The sequence below is a fragment of the Schistocerca nitens genome, chromosome 5 (genome assembly GCF_023898315.1).
Source record: "Schistocerca nitens isolate TAMUIC-IGC-003100 chromosome 5, iqSchNite1.1, whole genome shotgun sequence".
In the NCBI taxonomy this organism is placed as follows: domain Eukaryota; kingdom Metazoa; phylum Arthropoda; class Insecta; order Orthoptera; family Acrididae; genus Schistocerca; species Schistocerca nitens.
The window spans coordinates 845,012,679-845,027,537 of record NC_064618.1 but is presented as its reverse complement, the minus strand read 5'-3'; the positions used below and the strand labels follow the sequence as shown (position 1 = coordinate 845,027,537).

The 14,859-nt window shown below is 45.0% G+C and overlaps 1 protein-coding gene across 1 annotated transcript in view; it reads left to right on the top strand.

The window, feature by feature from the left end:
• LOC126260152 (leishmanolysin-like peptidase) overlaps positions 1–14,859 on the top strand; it is a 613,327-nt gene that overhangs the window by 534,777 nt on the left and 63,691 nt on the right. The window contains exon 3 of the mRNA XM_049957411.1: positions 8,279–8,309. Within this exon, the coding sequence (XP_049813368.1) occupies positions 8,279–8,309 (31 nt within the window). The remainder of the gene's footprint in view (positions 1–8,278; positions 8,310–14,859) is intronic.

Sequence of the window (14,859 nt, the reverse complement as noted above, 5' to 3'; positions counted from 1 at the left end):
GCTCGACCTTTGTACCCCACCCGTCCTTTTTAACCCCCTACGCACAGCCATTGTTATACGTGGACCGCTGGTAACACTCTAGAAGCCGCGGGTGATTTCGTTCCTCCGATTTCCTGCGATGTTTTACACTCATCCTGTGCAATGATAGTGTGTCCCTATCTGTCACTAAATGACGTCTGCCTGGTCTTTTACGTTTCCGCACCACAGCCACTTCACCAACAGTCGATTTGGGGAAGCTGTAGGAGGGACGAAATCTTCCTGATGCATTTTTCACCACAGGTAACATCCAGCGACTGGTCCACGTGGAGTCACTGAAGTCTCCTGTGACCTTCCCATTCGGCTCCTTTTGTTATGCTGGCGGACGCGCCTCCCCTGGCATCCAGTGGTCGGTGCCGCCTTAAACAGCGCTGCCAGGATAATTCTCTTGAGATGGGCTATTACGGGCTGTATCTGTTAACCACTGGTAGTTGTCGTGTCTTCGATATTGGCAGACCGCTGACCTACACTACTGGCCATTAAAATTGCTACACCAAGAACAAATGCAGATGATAAACGGGTATTCATTGGACAAATATATTGTAGTAGAACTGGCATGTGATTACATTTTCACGCAATTTGGGTGCATGGATCCTGAGAAATCAATACCCAGAGCCACCACCTCTGGCCGTAATAACGGCCTTGATACGCCTGGGCATTGAGTCAAACAGAGCTTGGATGGCGTGTACAGGTACAGCTGCCCATGCAGCTTCAACGCGATACCACAGTTCATCAAGAGTAGTGACTCGCGTATTGTGACGAGCCAGTTGCTCGGCCACCATTGACTAGACGTTTTCAATTGGTGAGAGATCTGGAGAATGTGCTGGCCAGGGCAGCAGTGGAACATTTTCTGTATCCAGAAAGGCCCGTACAGGACCTGCAACATGCGGTCGTGCATTATCCTGCTGAAGTATAGGGTTTGGTAGGGATCGAATGAAGGGTAGAGCCACGGGTCGTAACACATCTGAAATGACTGTTCAAAGTGCTTTCAATGCGAACAAGAGGTGACAGAGACGTGTAACCATTGGCGCCCCATATCATCAAGCCGGGTGATACGCCAGTATGAGGATGACGAATACACGCTTCCAATGTGCGTTCACCACGATGTCGCCAAACACGGATGCCACCATCGTGATCATGTACACAGAACCTGGATTCATCCGAAAAAATGACGTCTTGCCATTCGTGCAACCCAGTTTCGTCGTAGAGCACACCATCGCAGGCGCTCCTGTCTGTGATGCAACGTCAAGGGTAACCGCCGGCACGGCCTCCGAGCTGATAGTCCATGCTGCTGCAAATGTCGTCGAACTGTTCGTGCAGATGGTTGTTGTGTTGCAAACGTCCGCATCTGTTGACTCAGGGATCGAGACGTGGCTGCGCGATCCGTTACAGCCATGCGGATAAGATGCCTGTCATCTCGACTGCTAGTGATACGAGGCCGTTGGGATCCAACACGGCGTTCCGCATTACCCTGCTGAACTCACCGATTCCATATTCTGCTAACAGTCATTGGATGTCGACCAACGCAAGCAGCAATGTCGCGATACGATAAACCGCAATCGCGATAGGCTACAATCCGACCTTTATCAAAGTCGGAAACATGATGGTACGCATTTCTCCTCCTTACACTAGGCATCACAACGACGTTTCACCAGGCAACGCCGGTCAACTGCTGTTTATGTATGAGAAATCGGTTGAAAACGTTCAAGTCAGCACGTTGTAGGTGTCGCCACCGGCGGCAACCTTGTGTGAATGGTCTGAAAAGCTAATCATTTGCATATCACAGCATCTTCTTCCTGTCGGTTAAATTTCGCGTCTATAGCACATCTTCGTGGTGTTGCAATTTTAATGGCCAGTAGTGTATATGCGTTCTTTAGCTCACACTAGGGCCTGTACTTCAAAGCATCTCTTCACTTCTTGTTCAGAAAGTCAAAAATTTCTTCACTGACTGTCTTGTGACTCGGTAAATGAAGTAAGCTGTCGCGCAGAAGCCAATGCCAATAAAGTAAGGACTTAAATCGAGTGAGCGAGGCACGTAATGACTCATAAATATGCCACACATAACTCTCAGTTAATGCCTTCAGTAAAAACGTTGCACCAAAGTTCGGCATACCTTTTCTAAGTACTCATTTCTTGTCAGTGGCAGTTTTATAATTCCGAACTGCACCCGTTAGTCCTGCATAATAATAAACATGTACGAGGTTCGTTGAACGAATAATGCCCCACATTTTTTTTAAAAAAGCCATTAATATACATAGACAAACGTCCTTGTTGGTGCTTCACATTTGACGTTTATTCTGTGCGCCGGTGAAGTTTCGCACCGTTCTGGCAGATGGCAGAACAGTAGTACAGCGTCAAAATGGCGTCTACATACGACTCACGTTAGAAGCGCCGTGCTGTTACTGAATTCTTGTCTGCAGAAAAAGAAACCGCGGTGAACATCCATAAACATTTGTGTGCAGTGTATGGCGATGCTGCAGCTGATAGGAGTACAGTTGGGCGATGGGTAAAGAACGTTACAGCCTCAGGAAATGCAGAAACGGAGCTCCGTGATCAGCCACGCTCGGGACGTCCTGTCGCAGCCACTGCTCCAGACATGCTGAATCGTTTGTATGCGCATCACAACTCGACAATTGGCTCTACAGTTGTCAGTCACCATTGGAAGTGCGTCTGCAATGATCGAGACTCTAGCATATTCAAAGAGATGCTCACGATGGGTTCCACGAATGCTCACAGCGGACCACAAGATTCAAAGAAAGGCCATTTCTTGTGAAATGTTGGAGCGTTTTGAGACCGACGGAGAGGCCTTTCTGTCACAGACCGTTACGGGCAACAAAAGCTGGGTGCACCACTTTGCACCGGAAACAGAGAGGCAGTCTGTGGAGTGGCATCATCTTCATTCGCCACGAAAGAAGAAATTCAAGACAACCCCCTCTGCCGGAAGAGTCATGGTGACAGTCTTCTGAGATTGTGATGGGGTCGTTCTCGTGGATGTGGTGCCAAGAGGATCAACCATCAGTTCAGAGGCATACGTGAAGACTCTAAACAAACTCGAGAACCGTTTCCGACGTGTTCGCTAAGACAAGAATCCAGCAGATATCTTGCTCAAACACTATAATGCACTCCCACACAGAAATCTAAGAACCAGGGAACACATCGCCAAATTGGGTTCGACATCATTGCCTCATCTACCCTACAGTCCAGACCTGGCACCGTCGGACTTCCATCTGTTTGGGCCATTTAAAGATTTTCTACGGGGAACACTCTTTGAAGATGACGAGAGTGTCAGTCATGCAGTGAAAACATGGTTACGCCTGCAGGACAAGAGCTTTTACCAGCAGGGAATACATGCTCTTCCACAACTTTGGCGTGGGTCCATAAAAAGTGGCGGAGACTACGTAGAAAATTTAGACATGGACATGACATGTTGATGTATGTTTTCACCAAATTCAGACTCTTAACAATAAATACGTTCTGAGAAAAAAATGTGGGTCATTACTTATTGAACGACCCTCGTAGTATCAATTGTATTACACAGCATAATGTCTTATGGAAACAAAGCGACCGTCTTGTACATTTTTTATTATATATTCCACATTCAGGACAGCCAAATGGTATCATGACCGGTTTGGACTTATTACCAAGTCATCATCGGATGATTTTTATCACTTGAAACTACAACTTAAGGAAATTGTGTGCGGTTCGCATGCCTAGTCTTAGTTTGTGTGTAGCCAGGCCCAGGATAATGCACACAGTTTCTTGAAAATCAACCGATGAAGATCAACTGATGATGACGACGAGTTGATATTAAATCCAAACATGTAATGATAACATTTTAGGTACACGAGGCTGGAATATACTCGTGTAACAAAAAAGTAATTGTATTCCCTTGATCCCACCATGGAGTTTGAACCTACGCCTGTCAGTGCATGAAGAAGCGTGCCAAAGCTCGATATAGGTGACTAATAACCCGCAGCTGGTACGTATGCGCGTCTGCCGTTGCGCGGTGGCTTTCCCGAGCTCCTCGTCTGACGCAGAAAGTGCTTGTACGTGCGCACGCGTATACTTTCGCCCTCTCAGTTTTGCAACGGAGAGACGACAGTTGCGACTACCAATGTCAGAGGCGAGTATTCTTTACGACAGTCGAGCGGCTACTGCGCATGCCAGTCATGTAGTCTTCGTTTCGCAATGCATTGCTGGCTGTAGCACTGGAAAACAGAGAGGAGCGTAGTGCTTGTTGAAAGGAAGTGCCGGGTTCTCAGGGTACCTAGGAATGTGGCTTCCATATTTTTTTTTCTTTTTTCGTGCACTAGAATTCTGCATAAGTAGGCCAGCGTGTGATATTTTGTAGTAATATTAATGAAGGAGTTATAATGGATTTCGGGCGCTCACCTCTTTGTAGTTGAACAAAACTCTGCTGATCCTGATTAGATACGAGACTTAATGCACCGAGAGTGAGATGAATAACAATGTTAAAACTGCCAGGTACATGTTGATGGCTGATCACATAGTCCTATTAAAAAAATTAAAAAAATATATAAAAAAAAACAGTGCTACTCATCCACTCATAGCTCATTGACATCCTCTACCCAGCAGTTCAGGTAAGACGGGCAGGATGCTGGACATCGGCCATTTACGTCATGAGATAGTGTAACACGTAGCAAGGTGGTACACGTGGACCTTGAAAGAGAGATCACTGTGAAAACGTTCGTGACTCTGTTCCGTTCACAACAGATGAGTCAGTATCGTGACAGGTACATTACGTGCCCACGTTCAGCCTCTAAACTGTCAATATTTAATAAGTGGCTAAGATATGTACGTGGTATCTGGAAAGTCTCTCCTTGATTTCAGTTGTTTCCTTACTTTTAGCATAAAAGCTACGCTACAATTATCCCAGTTTAATGGACGAAAGAAAATACAACAGTAAGTGTCAACGTGATCACCTTTGATAGGGCGGTACGTTTAGTCGATGTTCAGTCGCAGTTCGTGTCTTACCCATCAGTACAGGAGGAACCAATGCAATGATTATGGATGTAAGTATATTTTATTTCATCGTCTCAGTATATAGTGCTGGAGTTTTTCGTTGCCCTTGTGTATTGTATTGAACTGGGGACCTAGAAACGACGGAGAGGCTTCGTCCCCGCCGTAGCCCTCAGTGGTTCACAACCCCACAACAGGCTACAGCAGTCCACCCACCCCACCGCCGCCCCACACCGAACCCAGGGTTATTGTGCGGCTCGGTCCCCAGTGGACACCCCTCCCCCTCGGAAACGTCTCACACCAGACGAGTGTAACTCCAATGTTTGCGTGGTAGAGTAATTATGGTGTACGCGAACGTGGAGAAAGTGTTCGCACAGCAGTCGCCGACGTAGTGTAACTGAGGCGGAATAAGGGGAATCAGTCCGCATTCGCCGAGGCAGATGGAAAACCGCCTTAAACCATCCACAGACTGGCCGGGACACCGGACCTCGACACAAATCCGCCGGGCGGATTCGTGCCGGGGACCTTCCCGGCCGGGAAGCAGTGCGTTAGGTCGCACGGCTAACCGGGCGGGCTTTCGTTGCCCTTAAAAGTCCCATCGAAAATAATTACAAATGCTTGTCGGCTGATTCACAGAGAGCAGGGGAGCGAAGCCACCCAACATTCACGACATGTTCACCACCGTCCAGAAAAAGTCGCATCAATAAAGCAGACTTCGAGCTCTCTGTGCTGTGTTCTGCGTGGAGAGGTTCTGAATCCCAAATATGCGCGTCATGTCGTTTCCCAACCGAAACCCCGCGCTTCGTGAATGTCAGTCCGTCGGGCTAAGCCTCACTCGGTGGTATACCAGAAATACTGTTTCGGGAATACCAACTGAAACTTTATCAGGTTATAAATAAGGTGAAGGTAAAGGTGCTCATGATAAAGGGCTAATAAGATGCATAAATCGACGTACAGAATCGGCAATAATTTTCAGATCGAAATTACTCATTAATCGAGATATTGCAACCTATCCAAATTCCTGTCACTTCTGTTGTATTTGCAAATGAGTCAGCTCCAGTGGAGTGGAGTTTTTCGAAGCAGGCTGTTATCAGAGACGGTGATCAGCTAAAACAGAGCGTTTTTCAATGAAAAAATTGTACGTTGTGTGTTGTGCAATCTTCAATTTCATTTGCTGTTGATCAGTTTCAGCTTTTGAGTCGCTATGAAGAAACCTAGAAACAAACCAAAGCACAGATGGAATAAACATGTAACGCAAATAAAAAACCTGTTTTAAAAAAACTACCAAGTCGCACTGCTGTCAATTTAACGTAGGACACAGCCCAGTACTTACAAGGGAACATTCCCAGGTGTAAATAAACGATCTTGTCGAAACTTGGTGGGCACGTAGAGGGAGCAAAATAATGCAATCCGTATTTTTTCGTTTTTTCCCAATATCACTTTTAAGGGGTAAAACACAGTCCAAAAGGTAAGTTGTCGTATTACATTTAGAGGCAAAATCCCTGAAACGGTGATACATAAAGTCTTTCATATAAAAGCTGAAGTGTAATTACGACTAAACTAAACTCAGTCCGCACAGGCCTCGGATGGCCCAACGGCACCGACCGACCGCCGTATCATCCTCATAGATAGGCGTCACAGGATGCAGATACGAAGGGGCGTGTGGTCAGCACACGGCTCTCCCGGCCATTCTTAGTTTCCGAGACCGGTGTCGCTACCTCTCAGTAATGTAGCTCCTCAGTTGGCCTCACAGGGGCTGAGTGCACCCCGCTTTGCCAACAACTCTCGGCAGACCCGGACGGTCACCCATCCGAGTGTTAGCCAAGCCCGACAGCGCTTAAGAAGTTGAGTTGTTGTCAAGTCTTCGGAGGCAGCACTTGAAGTACGAATTCACGACAGCCAGATACTGATGACTCCAGTGTGCCAATATTGATATGTTTGAATGTCTACATGAGGAGCGTATGGAGCCTGAAGATGAGATATTGAATTGCCGAAACTGATTGTGAAAATAAAATAACTTCTCAAATAGCGCAACTGACGATTTTCCGTGTTAAATATTTGACCAGCCGCTGTCCTGCATCCGCAGTGGATCAGTTTGGAAGTGGCAGCATTTTCTTTTGTGTGAGTAACTCATGAAGATGTCTCCACAGTGATACTAAAATGACCTGGACATTGGGAGAAATAAAAAAGAATTAAACTGGCAGTACATGGAAGGAATAAAGTTGTGGTACAAATAAAAGCATAAATGCTCGTTTCCTCAAAATCATATATCTCCGTATGTTCTTCACCAATTGTTTTGAAATGTTGACACAGTGTTGCAATTGAATACGTGCATGTTTTCATATATCTGTTTTAAATATATTTAATATTTAAATAAATATGTAATATATAAAGAGGAAACGTTATTACCAAAAATCACGAAACTTTCTTAAGTGAATTACTTCAAATTTTTGCATAATACTCTAATGAATATTCGGACAGACATAGGATATATATTTTTAGAGAAACATTGTTAGCAAACAGCAAAGTTGTATTTATGTCTTAAGGCTTATGATTACATTACTACTTCAGAATCTGAATTTGCAATAATAATAAACAAGGCTCAAGATAAGAGAGAATTGGGGAGGGGTGATGGACACAGAGGAGGGAGGAAATTGACATAGAAAGCGGAAAGCAGGATATGGGGAGAGCTTGGCTCCCCCAAAAGTGAGTAACTTAGAGAGTCTACCACTATAGTTTCTTAGACACAGCCATCTTTGTCTAATCTGAGGTATCGTTAATGACATGGAATGAATAAGAAGTGTGCCTTCAGAAATAGGAAGAATGAAATATTGTTCTTTGTTGTCGTTATGTATTGTTGTTTTTACTTTTAACTTAGATTTTGTGGTTTTTGCCTGTGTTGTCGATTGTGTATATTTTGGATATTTCAAAATTTATTTTTATTATTACATTGTGTTCACCATTTTTATGCAGTCGGCACTTAAAATGAGGTATGAATGTTGATATACACAATGTCACATTTTCAGCTGTGCTTTGTTGTTGCGTTATTAGCTCCAAAGATAGGTAACATATTTTAAGTGACATTACAATAGTTTTGCGGAGAAACTCTTCTCTAAGTTTCCCTTATTCATCTGATTTATGCAATATTGCCTTATTCCTGGTATAACTGACAGTGGACTAAAATAAGTAGTGAAATTAAAATTAGGAATGGATTACAATTTTCTATCAAAAATATTAAAACTGTGTTTGTTTTCTTTTTCAGGCTTGACAAGGAAAAATTTGAGTTAATAAATGTGAGTATTCGATTCAAAGAGTAATCATTATAGTTGTAGTTGTTGTTTTATTCGTCAGTAGATCCCATTTCTTAACATTACAATTTAAGAACGACAAAAATAAAGTAATCCACGTATACAAACGAGTCTCGTAAGATAAGGATGGGACAGGCAGTTGGCCTTGGCTTTATACACCGAAGCGTCAAAGAAACTGGTATGGACATGCGTATTAAAATTCAGATACATGTAAACAGGCAGAAGTCGGCGCTGCGGTCGACAACGCCTATATAAGATGACAAGAGTCTGGCGCAGTTGTTAGATCGGTTACTGCTGCTACAATGGCAGGTTATCGAGATATAACTGAGTTTGAACGTGGTGTTCGGCGCACGAGCGATGGGACACATCATCTCCGAGGTAGCGATGAAGTGGTGATTTTCCCGTACGACCATGTCACGAGAGTACTGTGAATATCAGGAATCCGGTAAAACGTCAATTCTCCGTCATCGCTGCGGCCGGAAAAAGATTCTGAAACAAAGGGACCAACGATGATTGCAGAGAATTGTTCAACGTGACGGAAGTGCAACCCTTCCGCAGATTGGTGCAGATTTGAATGCTGGACCATCAGCAAGTGCCAGTGTGCAAATCAGTCAAGAAACGCAATCGATATTGGCTTTCGGAGCCGAAGGTCCACTCGTGTACCCTTGATGACTGCACGCCACAAAGCTTACTCCTAGCCTGGGCCAGCCAACACCGACAATGGACTGTTGATGTCTGGAAACATGTTGCCTGGTCGGACGAGTCTCGTTTCAAATACGAGGTGCATTCAAGTTCTAAGGCCTCCGATCTTTTTTCTAATTAACTACTCACCCGAAATCGATGAAACTGGCGTTACTTCTCGACGTAATCGCCCTGCAGACGTACACATTTTTCACAACGCTGACGCCATGATTCCATGGCAGCGGCGAAGGCTTCTTTAGGAGTCTGTTTTGACCACTGGAAAATCGCTGAGGCAATAGCAGCACGGCTGGTGAATGTGCGGCCACGGAGAGTGTCTTTCATTGTTGGAAAAAGCCAAAAGTCACTAGGAGCCAGGTCAGGTGAGTAGGGAGCATGAGGAATCACTTAAAAGTTTTTATCACGAAGAAACTGTTGTGTAACGTTAGCTCGATGTGCGGGTGCGTTGTCTTGGTGAAACAGCACACGCGCATCCCTTCCCGGACGTTTTTGTTGCAGTGCAGGAAGGAATTTGTTCTTCAAAACATTTTCGTAGGATGCACCTGTTACCGTAGTGCCCTTTGGAACGCAATGGGTAAGGATTACGCCCTCGCTGTCCCAGAACATGGACACCATCATTTTTTCAGCATTGGCGGTTACCCGAAATTTTTTTGGTGGCGGTGAATCTGTGTGCTTCCATTGAGCTGACTGGCGCTTTGTTTCTGGATTGAAAAATGGCATCCACGTCTCATCCATTGTCACAACTGACGAAAAGAAAGTCCCATTCGTGCTGTCGTTGCGCATCAACATTGCTTGACAACATGCCACACGGGCAGTCGTGGTCGTCCGTCAGCATTCGTGGCACCCACCTGGATGACACTTTTCGCATTTTCAGGTCGCCATGCGGGATTGTGTGCACAGAACCCACAGAAATGCCAACTCTGCAGGCGATCTGTTCAACAGTCATTCGGCGATCCCCCAAAACAATTCTCTCCACTTTGTCGATCGTGTCGTCAGACCGGCTTGTGCGAGCCCGAGGTTGTTTCAGTTTGTTGTCACACGATGTTCTGCCTTCATCAAAGTGTCGCACCCACGAACGCACTTTCGACACATCCGTAACTCCATCACCACATGTCTCCTTCAACTGTCGATGAATTTCAATTGGTTTCACACCACGCAAATTCAGAAAACGAATGATTGCACGCTGTTCAAGTAAGGAAAAGTCGCCATTTTCAGTATTTAAAACAGTTCTCATTCTCGCCACTGGCGGTAAAATTCCATCTGCCATACGTTGCTGCCATCTCTGGGACGTATTGACAATGAACGCGGCCTCATTTTAAAACAATGCGCATGTTTGTCTTTCCAGTCCGGAGAAAAAAAATCGGAGGCCTTAGAACTTGAATGCACCTCGTAGTATCGAGCGGATGGACGTATACGGAAATGGTGACAACTTCATGAATCCATGAACTCTGAATGTCAGCAGGGGACTGTTCAAGCTAGTGCAACCTCTGTAATGGTGTGGGTGCGTGCATTTGGAGTGATGTGGGACCGCTGATACGTCTAGATACGATTCTGAAAGGCGACACGTATGTAACTATCCTGTTTGATCACGTGCATCCGTTCCTGTTCATTGTGAATTCCGACGGACTTGGGCAGTTCCAGCAGGGCAGTGCTACACCCCACACGTCCAGAATTGCTGCAGAGTGGCTCCAGGAACACTCTTCTGAGTTTAAGCACTTCCGCTGGCCACCAAACTCCCCAGAAATGAACATTACTGAGCATGTCTGGGATGCCTTGCAACGTGCCGTTCAGAAGAGATCTCCCCTCGTACTCTTACAGATTTATGGACAGCCCTGCAGGATTCGAGGTGTCAATTCCCTCCAGCACTACTTCAGACATGGAGTCCATGCCACGTCGTGTTGCGGCAATTTTGCGTGCTCGCGGGGCCCCACACGATATTAGGTAGGTGCACCAGTTTCTTTGGCTCCTCGGCGTAGCAGGCACCATCCCAGCAATTGCCTGACATAATTTAGGGACGCCATGGAGAACCTAAATCAGGGTGGTCGGACGATGGTAGAAGCCTCCACACTCTCGAACACAAGGCTACTCTTTTTAAAACCTTGCTGCCTAATTCGTTTGCCCATAGTGTACAATACTGTTATACAAATAAGTTATTTAATAATGAAAGAGGCTAATGCTATGCTGCTAATTCATTTCTCACTCCCAGTCACTGTACACACTATCAGCTGATGTGGGAACCATTTTATGCACAACTTCCCATTTGCTAACCTAGAAAACTGAGTCAGCATCCGTTTATAATGAGTGAGGTGTTGAACTCAGGAAGGGGCTAAAGTATTAGTCTTAAGCATTGCATAGCTTTTGGGAGAAAGTTTCTCAAGAAAAGGAAAAAGAGAGGAAAAAATATAATGTGAAATTGTAGTGTGGAGCGCTATGCATTACTACCGTTATTACTATTTCTGTTGACATTTCTTACCTAACCCTCACTTTGCGTCGTCTAGTTAATCCTTCAGTGTATAGAATGTATTGCTTAATAGGTACTTCTTAACTGGCCTTTTTAAATATGTTTGTTTTAGCAGTGTATTTAATCTCTTTTGGCAATTTATTGTACAGTTTTACTCCTTATAGAAAACGCTGCTTTGACTTTTATGTTTATCCTTTCTTGGTAAATAACTTCGGTGTATATGTTGTTCCATTGTCATGAATAGAGCTGTTTGTTTAGTGATTATCAATGTTGTTTTTAATGTGTATAACTGATTGGTAAATGTGATGTATATTTTAGTACGCTCTATCTTACCTTTGTTTTAAAATTTCTTCTAGCTATTTGTGCCTTGTTCTATAGTATGTCTCCAACCCTTATGATCAAAGCTATACAGCAGAAAATCCTAGGTTAAATACGTTTTGGAGAAGGAACTAATATTTAGTTTCTTATTGACATGACTTACCCCTCAAAGTAATAAATTAAGCTCATAGTACAGGGATATTGCAAATGATTGAAGCGATTTCATAAATTCACTGTAGCTCCATTCATTGACATATGGTCACGACACACTACAGATACGTAGAAAAACTCATAAAGGTTTGTTCGGCTGAAGCCGCACTTCAGGTTTCTGCCGCCAGAGCGCTCGAGAGCGCAGTGAGACAAAATGGCGACAGGAGCCGAGAAAGCGTATGTCGTGCATGAAATGCACTCACATTAGTCAGTCATAACAGTGCAACGACACTTCAGGACGAAGTTCAACAAAGATCCACCAACTGCTAACTCCATTCGGCGATGGTATGCGCATTTAAAGCTTCTGGATGCCTCTGTAAGGGGAAATCAACGGGTCGGCCTGCAGTGAGCGAAGAAACGGTTGAACGCGTGCGGGCAAGTTTCACGCGTAGCCCGCGGAAGTCGACGAATAAAGCAAGCAGGGAGCTAAACGTACCACAGCCGACGGTTTGGAGAATCTTACGGAAAAGGCTAAAGCAGAAGCCTTACCGTTTACAATTGCTACAAGCCCTGACACCCGATGACAAAGTCAAACGCTTTGAATTTTCGGCGCGGTTGCAACAGCTCATGGAAGAGGATGCGTTCAGTGCGAAACTTGTTTTCAGTGATGAAGCAACATTTTTTCTTAATGGTGAAGTGAACAGACACAATGTGCTAATCTGGGCGGTAGAGAATCCTCACGCATTCGTGCAGCAAATTCGCAATTCACCAAAAGTTAACGTGTTTTGTGCAATCTCACGGTTTAAAGTTTACGGCCCCTTTTTCTTCTGCGAAAAAAACGTTACAGGACACGTGTATCTGGACATGCTGGAAAATTGGCTCATGCCACAACTGGAGACCGACAGCGCCGACTTCATCTTTCAACAGGATGGTGCTCCACCGCACTTCCATCATGATGTTCGGCATTTCTTAAACAGGAGATTGGAAAACCGATGGATCGGTCGTGGTGGAGATCATGATCAGCAATTCGTGTCATGGCCTCCACGCTCTCCCGACTTAACCCCATGCGATTTCTTTCTGTGGGGTTACGTGAAAGATTCAGTGTTTAAACCTCCTCTACCAAGAAACGTGCCAGAACTGCGAGCTCGCATCAACGATGCTTTCGGACTCATTGATGGGGACATGCTGCGCCGAGTGTGGGAGGAACTTGATTATCGGCTTGATGTCTGCCGAATCACTAAAGGGGCACATATCGAACATTTGTGAATGCCTAAAAACCTTTTTGAGTTTTTGTACGTGTGCAAAGCATTGTGAAAATATCTCAAATAATAAAGTTATTGTAGAGCTGTGAAATCGCTTCAATCATTTGTAATAACCCTGTATATGTCCAAAGTGATGAACGCGAGTCTCGGTGCATGCATTACAGTGTTGCGTAAATTATTCACTCTATCTCAACTATTCTTGTTGTCTAGAGTGCAGTGAGACAGATGATCTGCGCGGCACCAACTACTTTCTCCTTCAATTTTTGCTGGAATTGAATAAACCGACTTCATCTAACACCCAGGAAAAATACCATAGAACTGAGACTTTGTGATCTCGCTGACCATGGGATTGGACCTCTCCACCCACCCAACCCACTGATGAGGTTATCTGTACTTCCACTGCTCAGGGACATGCTTATCCAAGTGGGATGGTGCTCTGTTATACTGAAACCACATCCTCTGGAGTTAACTAAAGGTACAGTCCTCAGAAACTTTGGCAACGCGTCTTGAATGAATATGAAGCATCGTGAACAATTCATGTGATGTGGCGGTGAATAAGACACTGTTACATGAACAAAGCACAGGTTTTGTCAATCTGGAAAAAGCATTCGACAGTGTAAAATTGTGCGAGCTGTTTGAAATTCTCAGGAAAATAGGCAGTAGCTGTGGGTAAAGTCAGGTAATATAGAATATGTGCAAGAAGAGGGAACAGTAGGAATGGATCAGCAGATCAGAAGCACTTAGATGAAACGCGGCGTAAGGCAGAAGTGCTGTCTTGTCCGACTAGTGTTCGACCTGTATACCGAAGAAGCAATGACAGAAGTAAAGACCTGTTGTAGCAAACGAAGTAAAGGAATTCTGCCACCGTGGAAGCAAAGAAATATACCACTGCCGTAACCCGGTCAGATTAGTCACGATTTCAGTTGGTAAGAGTTGACAGTACAGTTAAAGTGTGGCGCATACCCCACAAAGCCATTGGCCCAAGTTGTGAACAACGCACTGTGCAAGCTGGTGGTGTCTCCATTATGGTGTGGGCTGTGTTTCCATGGAATGGAATGGTCTGGGTCTTATGAATGTTCGGCTACTTAGAGTGAATTTGCAGTCATTCATGGACGTCACTTTCCCGGACAACTACAGAAATTTGTGGATGAATATGCGCCACTCACTGGGCCACAGTTGTTCGTCACTGGTATGAAGAAAATTCTGGACAGTTAGAGCGAACTGGGCTCCTCCCCCCCCCCCCCCCCCCCCCCCCAAGATCGCCTGACGTGAATCCCATCAAATATTCGTGGAAGATAGTCTAGAGGTCAGTAGTTTGTGCACAAAATCCTGTACTGGCAACACTTTGGCAACTAAGGACGGCTGTAGAGGGAGCATGGCTCAGTATTTCTGCGAGGGACTTCCGACATTCGTTGAGTCCATGCCGTGTCGAGATGCTGCACTACGAGGAGCAAAAGGACGTCTGACACGATATTAGGAGGTAGCGCGTGACTTTCTGTCACCTCATTGTTTGTTCAACGGTAGAGGCGAACACTTGCAGGGACTGGCAGTTATTCGTGATGTACCGCCCAACTGATCCGCTGCCTTTTGTCTAAACACAATACACCGCTGGTCATTTCGATTTTACCATTCCTACGTACATTTA